Source organism: Cynocephalus volans, chromosome 12 (genome assembly GCF_027409185.1).
Source record: "Cynocephalus volans isolate mCynVol1 chromosome 12, mCynVol1.pri, whole genome shotgun sequence".
Classification (NCBI taxonomy): domain Eukaryota; kingdom Metazoa; phylum Chordata; class Mammalia; order Dermoptera; family Cynocephalidae; genus Cynocephalus; species Cynocephalus volans.
The window spans coordinates 36,647,055-36,661,512 of NC_084471.1; the positions used below are offsets into that span (position 1 = coordinate 36,647,055).

At 31.4% G+C, this 14,458-nt stretch overlaps 1 protein-coding gene across 1 annotated transcript in view; it reads left to right on the plus strand.

Annotated features, from left to right (window-relative positions):
• RASSF9 (Ras association domain family member 9) overlaps positions 1-10,242 on the plus strand; it is a 33,965-nt gene extending 23,723 nt beyond the window's left edge. Inside the window, exon 2 of the mRNA XM_063115647.1 lies at positions 8,982-10,242. Coding sequence (XP_062971717.1) covers positions 8,982-10,242 — 1,261 coding nt within the window. The remainder of the gene's footprint in view (positions 1-8,981) is intronic.
• Positions 10,243-14,458: the final 4,216 nt, after the last annotated feature.

A 14,458-nucleotide genomic window follows, 5' to 3' on the forward strand; every position in this document is an offset into this window, starting at 1 on the left:
TTTATGTCCCTGGCCTCTACTGTAAATGTCAGTCGCACCTCCGGATCTGATACAAAAACCAAAAATGTCTCTACACACTGCCAAATGTCTCCTGGGGGACAAAATCATCCCGGTAGAGAACCACTAAGAGAATATTCATTCTAAAGAAAAGGAAACAGGGATGTCTTTGGGCAGTAGGCCAGGACTCAGATATGCCCCCAAACTTTACAGTTCTTTATTCTCTAATCTGATGGAGCCATCCGTCACAATCTCCTGGTACAGTGCCATCAATAGGTTGGAACTGAAAAAGTTCTAACTCTGATCTCCAACAATAAAATCTTGTTTTTCAGAGACTGAAGCAATAAAAGCATTTCACTTAAAAGTTCAAGGTATTATTGTGATTGTTGTATCTTTTATTTATTTATTTGTTTGTTTGTTTGTTTGTTTATTTATTTATATTAGGTCCCGCATATAAGTGAGTACTTGTGGTACTTCTCTTTCTGTGCCTGGCTTATTTCACTTAACATAATTTTCTCAAATACATCCATGTTGCTGTGAATGGCAGAATTTCATTCTTTTTTATGACACAGTAGTATTCCAGAAGAAAATAGTACTGAGGTTACTGGAGGTCAGGAAAAAGGGGTGGGAGGGGAAAGGATGGAATTGGTAAAGGGCCACGATGTAGATTATAATGTAGATTATACTAATTATCCTGATTTGAAAATCACATATTGCACGCAGGTATTAATATTCAATGCTTTATCCCACAGATATGTACAATCAACTATATTCCAATAAAAAATAAAATAATAAGTACATTTAGAAAATCAATTAAAAAAATAAAAAGTAGTATACTTAGAATCATTCCTATACATAGTAGCTAGATTGTGTTGCTATCATACTTTCCAGACTGGCCTATGAAATGAAGAATTGTTGCATAGGTTCTATGAAAAAATACATTCAGAAGTCCCACTATTTTCCTTAAATATCTGTATATTGCATCCTAGTGTTTACATACTGGGTTTAGAAGCATATCTTATAATGTAATTATTCTTAATAATTTAACATTTTAATGATTCTTACTGTTTTGAAAATAGACTTAACATGAAATATTTGGCCTGCTAAGTTTTTATATATCAAATTTCAGGAAATGTTTAGTGTCTGCTATCTATTAGCAAGAAATGTTGCTCTTTGATTCTCCTGCAACCCTGCATCAATGCCTTTTTCCTTTGAGAACTGAATAAAGATAACCAAAGTTTACACATTTTTCTCTTCCACCTTCTCTGTAAATATGTATTTGGTTGGATCTTCTATTTGACATTACAATATCATAGTTGATACTTTACCTTAAAATTTCAAGATTTAAGTTGCTTATTTATTCTCTGATACTTTGTGCATAGTTAATGTTGAAGGAATTCTTGATTGCATAAATGTTACAGTTTTAATTACAAGCCAACTCATTTTAGTTCTGTGTAATTGTTTTTGTGGTATTAAAATTGATTACTAATGGAAAAATATTTTTAAGTTCCTGATTGACAGTAGAGTCAATGTAAAAAGTTCCATGTTTAAGTTTTTTCACTATTATTTCAGAGTGCATATGGAAAAGTGAGGCTAACACATATTGTTGAGTTTCATTTAGCATATAAGTCTTAATGTTATGACTAGGATATTCTAAAAGGGCAAAACCTGAATAATGAAATAGTTGTAGAAGAATAATCAGGTTTATATATATCTTTTCAGTAAAATGCACCTTATTGCCACAAACTTAATCAAAATCAGACAGTTAAAATTGGGGAAGATTAAAAGCATCATTGGCTCATCTGTGATCCAAAGAATATAGTAATGATTTTTAAAGCATCTCTTATTTGGTAAAGAATTATTTTATATTGGTAGTATATATGCAAAGAAAACCAAATTGGTAGAGATAGGTTAGAAAATATTTACAAAATCATATTGTTGACTACTGTACTAAGTTCAGTAAGGTTACTGAATAAGAATACCAAAGACACTGCACTTTTCTCTGTGTTAAATAATAACAGTAATTTTATTATTGTTGTTTATAACTATATTTACACAGTACATTTTTTTTTACAATCTCCAAAGCTCTTTTATTTTTTCTCTTATTTGATATTTGCACTAAATTTGTGAGAAGTATGAGTCAGATATGTAAACTGAAGTGAAGGACACAGAGGATTAAAAAATATATGATCTAAAATATATATTAAAATTTATTTATATAAATTCAAATAGCTTTTAGTGATAGTTAAGATGAAATCATAAATTTTAAATTCAAAGTCCAATTGTTCCACTATATTTTTTGCAGATATTTATAAATGAATCTCATTAATGTTTCAAAAGGAAAAAAATAATTTAGAAATTAGAGTGTATATATAGCATTGTTTATATATATTAATACATTTCAAACATATTTTGTAATTATAAATTGTTTTAAAATAAACAAAAGTGTGCTGAAAAACAAAACAATATTTCTGTGAGAACCTAACTATATAAAGTTATCAAATTTAACAAAGTAGTAAAAACACATATATAACTAAGAATAGTATATGCATGAGAAATATTATAAACATATACTACATAATTATAGCTGTAGTATACTGTTTTAGTATGTGTAATAAAATCTGTTGAATAATGTTTCAAATTACTTTTAATCCAATTTCCAATTACTAAAACATAGGAAAAGATTAATTGTGTAAAACAGTTATGTGTTGGTGAGAGTCATACTTTAGATGTAACTAAATCATTTTCTCTTATTTTATGGACCATACTTGAAACAGACAAAGTGGTCCACATGAAGTCAAAACACAACTATGATCTTATTCAATTTTTCAACATATATTTCATTGTAAAATGTTTAAAGTATTATTGATGTGATAGGTAATAATTAGAAACAAAACCTGAGATACCCTACTTAACATTATGTAAGACAGTATTTTAAATTTTTATTTATTCATTCTTTTTGCCTGCTGAAAGTGGACACCTCATAAATTATCTTATTATATGTGATGATACAGGTAACTGATTCAAATCTTTCTGGTCACATAGTTTATTCAAGAAACCTCATGTATAATAAGATATTAGGAATGCTAAGTATTGTATTTTGAAGCTATGCCCTGACTAGATTCTGGCTTATGAAATTTCATATCTACTTGCAAATTGGAGGAATGAACAGTTATTGAATTAACCTTAAATTTCAAATTTAAACTAGTGCAAACTAAATGTGAGTGTGGTAGCTACTTTGTTCTTATAAATACAGGTTTTGAGTAAATGCTTTTACTCCATAATGTAACACAGAAGTAATATGTTTTGAATTATGTAATCCAGGTAATCCCATTTTATAACCAGTAATTAATTTATAGCTAACCTATACTGCAAACACCTATACTATTCTTATATAGTCCCCCATCAGGACGTCCACCTGTTGGTTGTTCCCTCCCAGAGTATCTAAGCAGTACCAATCCTAGAACCCCATTTATATAAACCTTACCATCTGCCTTCAATCTCTTTGTCTCTCCTCACTTAATTTTACAGACTCAGATACATGGGACTCTCTAGATACTTTCCTTTATACCAGATGTTCAAACAGAACAATAGAGTCGAAGGAAGGTAAACTTGTCTTTTACCTAAAAGCATTCAAACTAGGAGTTTGATTGATTACGGCAAGTGAAACATTAATCTTATTGGGAGAATCTATTAAGTTCCAAGTAGTTAACTTAAAAATAAAAATAACCATTGAAATGTAATCAATTCATAAATTGGGAAATATTTGTAAGTGGGTAGCTGTAACAGTTATTGTAATTTTATTTTATTTATTTATTTTTATTTTTTATTTTTTTATTTTTTTAGGGATTAGTTGTAGGTTAACATCTAAAGTCAAAGTTGAAGGGAAGACTCCTACTTCCTAGCTTTGTGACTTTAGGCAAGTTCCTTACCATCTCCTTGTCTCAGTTCCCTCATCTGCAAAATGGGAATAATGTTAGTAACAACAGCATATGTGAGTTAACTTACTTAACTTGAGGGATGTTGCAAGCCAAGAAATGTCTAAAATAGAGGTAACTTCATTGGACTGAAAATAGTAAATGTCAACAAACATATTTCCAATATAAAGAAAAAAAATTAATTTGACATTAAATAACATTAAGTGAGCAAGAGAATACGGTGAGCTGAAAAGAAAAAGTAAAATAATAACCTTAATCAGGTTGACAGTGAGATTTTTTTATAAATGGAACTAAAACACTGGGATAAGAACAGAAAGTAGAAGTGAATTATTGGGCTATGAGATCTTGCAAATTAAAAACAGAATAAAGCTATGTGAGTATTCAGTTTTTATGTAGCTACAGCATGTTATCTGGGCAGTTTAAGACCAAGTAAAATGTTTATCTGCTCACCCCAGACATACACAAAAACAAAGCAAAGCAAAACGAAACACTTTTCAGCTTGTTGTGTATGTATATATTTTTATTTTGAAATGGCAGTCCCCTGTTGCACTAGAATTAGAGGTTATGTGTCCCAATTACTAGGTTTGAATTCATTAAGTAAAAACCCTTTGTTATATTATGTTATATAACAAACCAAGTTATTTAGTCTAAGTTTGTATTTTTAACCTTTGGCTGCATATGTGTTTGTAGATATCATTACTTCTAGTAGACAGTAAATTTCCAAAGGTTGGGAAGGAAAAATTTTATTGAGTTCCAATTTTAGAGTCAAAATCTTTATATCAGATGACTAGATTTGCATGGGGCTGTGACCAAATAACAACAATTATTTCTGTAAAATAATGATTATTAACAATTTCTAAATTGGTTTAATTTTAATGAATGTTTATTTTGCATTCTTTCTATATTTTTGATTTGAATGTTTTGGGTGTTTTGCTTTATAAACTGATGCTGAGATTCATTAGTTTGTATCAGTTTAGCATTTGGGTGCCATTAAGGTGATAAGGAATTTAGTATTAGAACTGACACTAAAAAAAGTGTTCCCTTTCCTACTTTTGCGCTGCTTCCCACAATAAGCCAAAGACAACTCTCTTATAAATCATTCATGTCTTTGTCTCATACACATTTCCCATGACAGTGCCAGCCACAGAGGTGCTCAGCAAATATTTGTCGAATGAATGAATAGAAACTCAGTCAGAGCCATATTATAAAATAAATACAGTTTTCAAAATCTTAAGCCTGCTATAAAGTAGATGTTAGACATGATGAAGCATATACTAGTTGTGGGAGATTTATTGCCTAAATTCAGTAATGAATGGTTATTACTTTTAAATGTGTTCAGTCAAGTGACAAAAGTTTTGAGAATGATTTGGTTTGAATAGTGGTTGTAAATGTTTTCCAAAATATTTAGAAATAGTTGACCCGAGAAAATACAAGGACATTAAAAAAGACTTTAAAAAAAATGGATTTAATCGGACTGTAAGGTTATCAATAAAGGCACTTATTTTCTCACTTGTAACATGGAATTAATAATATCTTTCTTGATTGTGCGTAATGACTATTAGTTCTTCATTGTGCACATGAGTCAAAAACTAGCAGATTTCTAAGGGAGGTCACAGTATTAAAGAACTTGATGTTTCCAAAGCAAGAAGGATCCCAATCTGAGCAGATAACATGGAAGCATTTGGAAATTGTCATGTACATTATTATTATTATCCTACTATTTAAAAGGATTCTCTGCTCCCTTCTTCCCAGTTTTCTTCACAGCTCTAGTGTAGAGCTAAAGAATTTATAGGTTATGTGTCATCCTTGGCTACAGAACCAAAACTGATGGTTCCCACTAAAGGTTCCCAACCAGAAAAGAGAACAAGACATAAGGACTACTCTAAGGAGACAACAATAGAGGCTTTTGAGTATATGAGAGTTTTGTCAGCTAAGGGAGATACTCAGGCCAGCCAGAAACCTTCTATTAGTGTATTGGCTCAGGAACAAGATTAATTTTTTTTTTTTTAATTTTAAAGTCACAGAAGGTAGCCCGTTCTCACACACATTTCTCCATGGCTGGCCATTGGGAAGAGTCTTTTGATGACTAGTTGAGTGCTCTAATGGGGCTCTGTAGTTCCACTGCTATCAAACACTGGTTTATGTGATAAACTTCTTCTTTAATAAGTAGTTTATTTTGTTTGTTTCTAATTTAATCCATGTGTCTAAATCATTGAACTTATAAACTTGTTTTTATAGTGTAGTAGTTAGAACTGCAAACTCTAAAGCCAGCTTTCTTGCTTAAACTTGAATCCTCATGGTATCACTAACTGTGTGATCTTAGTCAACTTATTAACACACCCTGTCCCTCAGTTTCTTTATTTGTAAAAGGATTTTTACTATTACCTACCTTAAGGAGTTGTGACAAATAAATGACTTAATACATGCAAGAGCTTTGAACAGTGCCTGGAACATTTTAAATATCTTATGATTGGTAGTTGCTATCTTTAATGCTGTTTGTTTTTAATGGGATTTTACTTTAGAATTTTACCCTAAGCACTAAAAAATAACATAAAATAAAGATATGCTTAGTTTTAATATAATAGCTATAGAATTATCTTATAAGGATGATGATTATAACTTTCATTTTATTTTTACCATTATTTATAAAAAGTTCGTTTTGAAATTAATTGCAATTTAACATGCAGTATGTTCATAGAATTTGGTTGACTGCTTTTCAAATAATCCAAGTTAAGTTAAGTAAACTCCTAACTAACTACATGGCATAAAAAAATTACATTAATTTTCAGTATAGTATTACAAGATTCAAACATATCAAGGTAAGGAGTTAGAGTTTTTAATGCTGTATAGCCATATCACAGACGGTAGTTAGTATTAGTTACTTTGATAACTTACTGATTTTTGTCTATAATGTACTTTGTATGTTATTTTTCTACTAATCAGAAGATGAAAGTAATTTTATTATCCTAAATTCTAGCTACTTATTGGCCGCTTAGAGTTATTAAATGAATTATAAAGATTACCAAAATATGACATGTACTTCTAAATATCATATTATTCTGTACTGAATCATTAAATGCAAAATAGTTCATAAGAACTCTCACAACTTAGTGTGGCTTTTTGAGTAACCCCTTATAAAATTCTACTTGCTAAAGCTGAATACTAAAATTTTACTGGGTACTCTTTGTTTGGATCTGTACCTAATCTTTTATGTTACTTGGCATCATTTCCTTATTCTTTCACCTTTAGTAATCACTAATCACTTTTTTTAACCTCAGGTGAGTCAATAACCAAAGTATAATAATTATTTTATTTAAAATAAAGAAAATAACATAGGATTAGTCACTATTGCTACTAAAACATAAACACTATAAATTCTAAGTGGTAAAAGAATCTAGAAGTCAGGGAAACTTTCTCTGGTTTGTGCTTCATGGAGCCATATTCTTTGAGGGTATGTAATCTTTGAGGGTATTACATAAATAAAGTGATGAATTACTATGACTGAACTTTCATAACGAGCCAATTACTGCTCAAAAATCTTATGTCACCATAAATCATTATAGTATGTAATTCATTTCATATCATTTGTTTCTTAGCATTTCTGTTAAAGAGGTATCATGAAAGACACAGTCAATTTGATTTACAGTTATTATGGAAAATACAATCTTAAACATTCTCCAATAAGTATGGACTAGAAATCATGGAAGTTCCTTACTATTTTTGCTATGTGTTTCTTTTTTCCCCCAGAAAAGTGTTTCCCACCCTGTCTTTCTATATGCATACATATGTTTGATAATACTTTCCTCTGTAGCATGTTTCCAGGAAATCATCATCTCTCTCCTAGACTACTGCTACTAATAGTCTTCTAACTCAGAATTCCAGCTTCTACTTTTTCCTTTTTTCATAGTCCATTCCACAAACAGAAGCCAATTATGTATAAGCATGAGTTGGATCATATTCTTCCCTGCTTAAAACTTTCACATGGCTATCCATTAAAATTGGAAAACAATTCAAACACCTTATCATGGCCTGCAAAGTTTTGCCTTTCTCTTCCACCCCCCTTACCTATTATTTGACCTCTCCCTCCCACCCAGAGCAACCCCAACTCCGCTCTCCACAGTCTTCAATTACATCCACATTCTTTCTGTTTCTTGAACATACAAGGGTGTTTCAAAAAGTTCATGGAAAAATAGAATTAGAAGATGACACAAATCTTCCCACGAACTTCTCAAAGTACCCTCGTACTTCATGACCCTTGCACCTCTGTTCGCTCTTCCTAGAATTCTTCCCTTAGGTCTCTGGTTACCTTTTTCTGATAATTTATGTCCCTATTCACATGTCACCTTCTTAGAGAAGCTTCTCCTAACCGCTATAAATAAAGTAGACCCACCTTCGCCTAAGTCGCTTTTTATCTCTTCACCCAGTTTAATTTTCCCCATAGCATTTTTTATCATCTTATTCTATTAGTTACATATCCATGCCTGTGTTCTTGTCTCCTTTGGTTATTACTGTACTATTATTATCTTCAGACATGGCTGACACATAGTTGGCATATAGTAAATCCTTGTGGAATGAAAGAATGGCTATTTTCAATATTGAGCTATTTTAACTCTGTGACTTTAATACCATCCTAACATTTCTACCTGTGACTCCATGGTCATTCTCTAGTCTTAAGTCTCCAGCAAAAATAGTTTTATTCTACCTCCTCTTATTCATCTCCTCTTTGATTATTGTCTTAACTCCAGCAATTCTGTGATTATATTGTGGCTAACTTCTAAAGGTAAATTAAAATTGCCTCAGTTGTCTTTGATGATAACTAGCTCTTTCCTGAGCACACTAGAAATTAAAAAATAAAAATAAAAATACTTTCCATAGTTTTTTTTTTTTTTTTCCCCCTTGCATTAAGTCTTCTGATTCTTAAGTAGTATCAACCTCAACATGGATCTCTCATTAAAGTAAAATCTAGAAAGGGTATTAATGTTAAACCTTCTTTCTGAGTTTACACAGGTGATGACAGAAATATAATGTGCTTTGTTATTCTTTTAGATCTCCAACTAAAGACATGGATTCAGAAGAGAAGGAAATTGTAGTTTGGGTCTGCCAAGAAGAGAAGATTGTCTGTGGGTTAACTAAACGCACCACCTCTGCTGATGTCATCCAGGCTTTGCTTGAGGAACACGAGACTACATTTGGAGAGAAAAGATTTCTGCTGGGGAAGCCCAATGATTACTGCATCATTGAGAAGTGGAGAGGCTCAGAACGAGTTCTTCCTCCATTAACGCGAATCCTGAAGCTTTGGAAAGCTTGGGGGGATGAGCAGCCCAATATGCAATTTGTTTTGGTTAAAGCAGATGCTTTCCTTCCGATTCCCTTGTGGCGGACAGCTGAAGCCAAATCAGTGCAAAACACAGAAAAACTGTGGGAGCTCAGCCCAGCAAATTACATGAAGACATTACCACCAGATAAACAAAAAAGAATAGTCAGAAAAACTTTCCGGAAACTGGCTAAAATTAAGGAGGACTCGGTTTCCCATGATCGAGATAATATGGAGACATTAGTCCATCTGATCATTTCCCAGGACCATACTATTCATCAGCAGGTCAAGAGAATGAAAGAGCTGGATCTGGAAATTGAAAAGTGTGAAGCTAAGTTCCACCTTGATCGGGTAGAAAACGACGGAGAAAATTATGTTCAGAATGCATATTTAATGCCCAGTTTCAGTGAGGCTGAGCAAAAGCTAGACTTGCCGTATGAGGAAAACCAGATTCTGGAGGAACTGAGTGAAAATGATGGAATTGTACAACTGGAAGAACAACTAAAATATTACAGGATGCTCATTGATAAGCTCTCTGCTGAAATAGAAAAAGAGGTAAGAAGTGTTAGCACTGAAATAAATGAAGATACAAAGGGGGCAGCTGCAAATGAACTGGAAAGCTCTAATTTAGAAAGTGTTAAGTGTGATTTGGAGAAAAGCATGAAAGCTGGTTTGAAAATCCACTCTCACTTGAGTGGCATCCAGAAAGAGATTAAATACAGTGACTCATTGCTTCAGATGAAAGCAGAAGAATATGAATTGCTGGCCAAGGAGTTTAATTCCCTTTACATTAGCAACAAAGATGGATGCCAGCTACAAGAAAGCAGAGGGAAGGAATCCAAGGTTCCCAGCAGCAGTGGTGAAGTTCCTCCCTTTGCTCAAAGGGTATTTAACATGTATACAAATGACACAGACTCGGACACTGGTATCAGCTCTAATCACAGTCAGGACTCAGAAACAACTGTAGGAGATGTGGTGCTGCTGTCAACATAATTTGAATGGCTTCTTTCTGACCTACCTGCTTTAATGTTGTTCATGTTTGTTTTATTTAATAGGAAACTTTATGTTAAGTCTAACTTTCTGGAAAACAAAAGTAAATTGTATTATTCAGTAGTTTAAAAAAACTAGAGAAATTTGTTGTTTTTGACATGAGTTCTAAGGTGACCTTAATTATTACAAGTTCAAGCAATGAACTATTTATTAGGAATGCAGCACAAAGAGCTTGTAGGTATATAATACAGAAATAATTTGATTCGGATTGTATGATAGTCTCCCATAGTTTCTATAGGAAATAATTTGTATAAACTTAAAAATAATTCTTAATATTAAACAGCCAAAATATTCAAACTGCACACATGAAGAACTAATGAAGAACACATGAAGAAAAATTAAAATGTGCTATAATAACTCTTTTCCACACTGTATTATTGGAATTTTTAACTGTAAAGTACATGACAGCTACTGTGTTGTAGTTTCATTAATCCAAATTTTGGTTCTTTAATTGATACTTAGATTGTACAACATATCATGTCTGTCACTTCCTGAACTCTTCTACCTGTTTAGGCCTATGTGACAGGCTGCTGTTGGGACATGTAGAAATACTGGCAGGGGATCAGATAGGGGTTTAGATAAGGTAGGGCCAAGTGCTGCATACAAACAGTGATTTTTCTAAAGAAGCCCCAAATTACTAAGAGCTATGCATGGGCTTTTGCTATCTAGCAATGCAGATCTTCTGATCAAACCAGTGTTCTGTGTAGGCTCATTCTTTGAATAATGTAGGGTATGGGTTACAGAGGAAATCAAAAAGTTGTAGTCGTGTTTGTTTATGACCTATTTATAGAAGTAGAAATGATAAAATTTGGGGTTCTGTGTGCCAGACTATACTTGGTTTTGCTTAGTCTTATTTAGAAACTTACTTTCTCTTTTTCTCCCTTCTTTCCTTCCTTTCTTCTTGTTTGCCTACTTGTCTGCCTTTCCTCCTCCCTTTTCCTGCCTCCATTTCTTCCTTCTCCCCTTCCTCCCATTCTTCCTTCCTTCCTTCTTGCCGGTGAACACATGATGTAATCATATGGAAAACAATTTTATCATTTTACTGTACTGTTAACAAAATGCTGCTGCATTTTATTTCTCTTTAGCTAATAACACCTTTCCTGTATGTCAATTCACATGTAAGTAGAAATATTATTTTGCTTAGTTTTAATATGGTTTAATTGGTTAAGATTCCCAGTATGTCTCATTCCTTTCCTTTTTTTCTCATGTATACTGTAATGTAGATTTTAACTTTTTAATTTCTTGTTAACTCAGTTTTATGAATCTATTTTTTCATTCCTCTCTCCCTCAGTCTTTCCACCCATCTCTGGGAAGTTATTTTAAATTTCCTTAGAGTTTTACTTTTGAGGAACATCTATGTTATCATTACTTATACCAGGATATTTTCACGCCACATTTGAAGTTGGCTGGTAATAAAAGCAGAAATTTCCATTCCATGGAAAGTACAGTGATAAAGAGTAATAATGTTAACATGGGTTATAATTTTTTAAAAAGGAGGAATTGAATAGTCATCTGTGAAAGGAAAATTTACCTGACTAATAGCCCATTAAATCATTCAGCAATGTGGTAAGCTATTGACATATTCATTCTTTGCTACTGGGGATTAAATTCAGAAGATCATCTTAATGTAAATGATAAACCAATTATAATGTTGTTTTCCTAAAGCAAAAGTAATCTCTCTGGATTACTCTTATCTTTAGTAAGAAAATAATGGAAAGAACATTGCTTATCCATTTGACTAATTATAATTATCTGAATTCAAAAGAGGTTCTAATAAGATATAGGCCTGGAGAGATAATTTCTGATCTATATAGTTAAGAAAGGTGATGCATTCCAGGGGGTGATTCTTTTATATTTTACAGTAAATAATGTTTCAAACTCTTGGTAGAAAGCAGGACAATAGATTTTTAAATTCATTTTAGAATTTCTATTTGCTCTTTAGTTATACAAATATATTTATGCTTTTGATTATTACAATGTTAAATCATTCATCAGTTACCATGGTGAATTTCTAATTTAGAGTTATATATTAATATATTAATACAAATAGAAATACTAAAATACAATGCCCTCATGCCTGGATACTGAGCTATTTGTTATTAAGTTAAGTGAGAATTAGAGTTATAAATACAGGACTTGATAGTTATTAAACTTTAAATTTTATTAAACATTCATTTTCATTATCCATAGAAACTTTACAGTATTTACAAATTCTTGAATAACATGACAGGTTAAGTATGAAATTGCTATATGCAACTAGAAGAAGCAAACCAATGCTAAGTATGCTTGATTTCTGTAAGAAGACCAAGATTGTTCATCCTTCCACTTGGAATGCCTCTTTTTTTCTACATCAGCCGAAGACTAAAATCTTCCCATTTTCAGCCTTTTAAATGTGTCTCTTCAGTGGAACATTTTTGTTCAGTTCAATCAGTTATAATCTCTTCACTCTGAACACATAACTATTTTCGATGTATTTCCTATAGAGGAGCATTTATATTCTGGGTTAGGTTGTATTTATTTATTGACTCCCCTCATCCGAAGGATTCTTAAGATATTACTTTATCACCTACCTTGTTAACCCTACTCCCTCAATCAACTTCTTTGCCTCTCCCACTCAATTTTTGAGTCAAATTGCTAAATTTTAGAGGATTGTAGGTTTGGATTTTTTTTGGGGGGGGGAGAATTTTTGTACATGGTAAATGACACTTATACATTTTGTACATAAATACGAAGTTTAGTGAACTTAAAACATTAACAGTAATTGTACTTAGAAATTTTAGGGAGTGGGTGGTGCTAAATCTTCATGTTGCTAAGAATTTTTTTTAAGTGTGACATCACTTTTAACTATAATTCACAGAATTACTGATTGACTAACATTGAAATATTCTAAATGAAATACATACTTCTTAATGAGAAAAAGTTTTTTAAAAGTTTCCTCATTAGTGTGTAGAAGCTGTTCTAATCCATTAAAATTTTATTTTTATATTTATTTAAATGTCTACTGTATGTGACAAAATATATTTCTGTGGCTGCCTTTTATAATTTTTCAAAGTAGGATTATTGTTTTTCTATTTAAAACATATTTTTCTAGTGACAAAGGGGTACCTTTTAATCCTGATATAGATTTTCTAAATATTAGGCTATTACTTTTCATACTGCCTGATGGTTTAATAATAAACCTGATATGACAAATATAAAGTATATATTTCTTCAAGTTGTAATTAATGCAGAATAAAAGGAATAACTGTACCCTTTCATGTGATATTGTCTTTGTGGGTGTTTTACTTGACAATATTGAAAATAAATTTTATATAGGTTTGAATTGTATAATTGCTAAGCTAGCTCTCACAATTTAAGATTAGGTATTATTTCATGACAGTGTAAACATAGAGCAAATAAAATCTAACAAAACTTTTTACTAGGTTTTATACATATTTGTTTCAATTTTCTTGGAAGAATGTCCTAACTTTTATACTGAATAGCTGGTTTTATGGCACAGTTATCTTGCTTTTAATGAAGTCATTCTAATGTAAAATATTCAAGAAAGTGTAAATCTTTCCTAGTATAATTCATTTTGTCGCTATACTCTTCTTTCTCAAAATAGGCCATTAATTTAAATTGTTTTTAAAAACTAAATCATTTGAACCACAATGGAAATTCACTTGTTCATTCTGTTATTAAAAGATTGTATATAATGTTCAGTAAAACATACAGAAATATGTTAATGCTATTTTCTTAGCCAATGTATCTCAATAGTGAGAGAAAACACACACAATCATATTGTTAATCTTCACTTAATTTGTATTTTCAATAATGGTTGGAATTGAGGTTCACAAATTTTAAGTTCTGTAATTAGGTTCATATTTGACAGTGAAAATCTTGATTATCTTGATAATTCAAATAAAAGCAATTTAAATATTATGTTTTTCTTAAGTAGAAATATCAGGCACCTTACAGAAGGCTACTAATTCTTTCACTACATTTTATATATATAATACCATTAATTCTATTTTTAGATAAAACAGACACATGATATAAAACTCAAATTTTTCAAAAATTTTACACAATGAAAAGTAAATCTCCTTTTTATCCTTGTGGTCTTTCTATCCAAATGTCCTTCTCAAAAATGTCCAATGTTAAGTATCATTTATGAATTGTT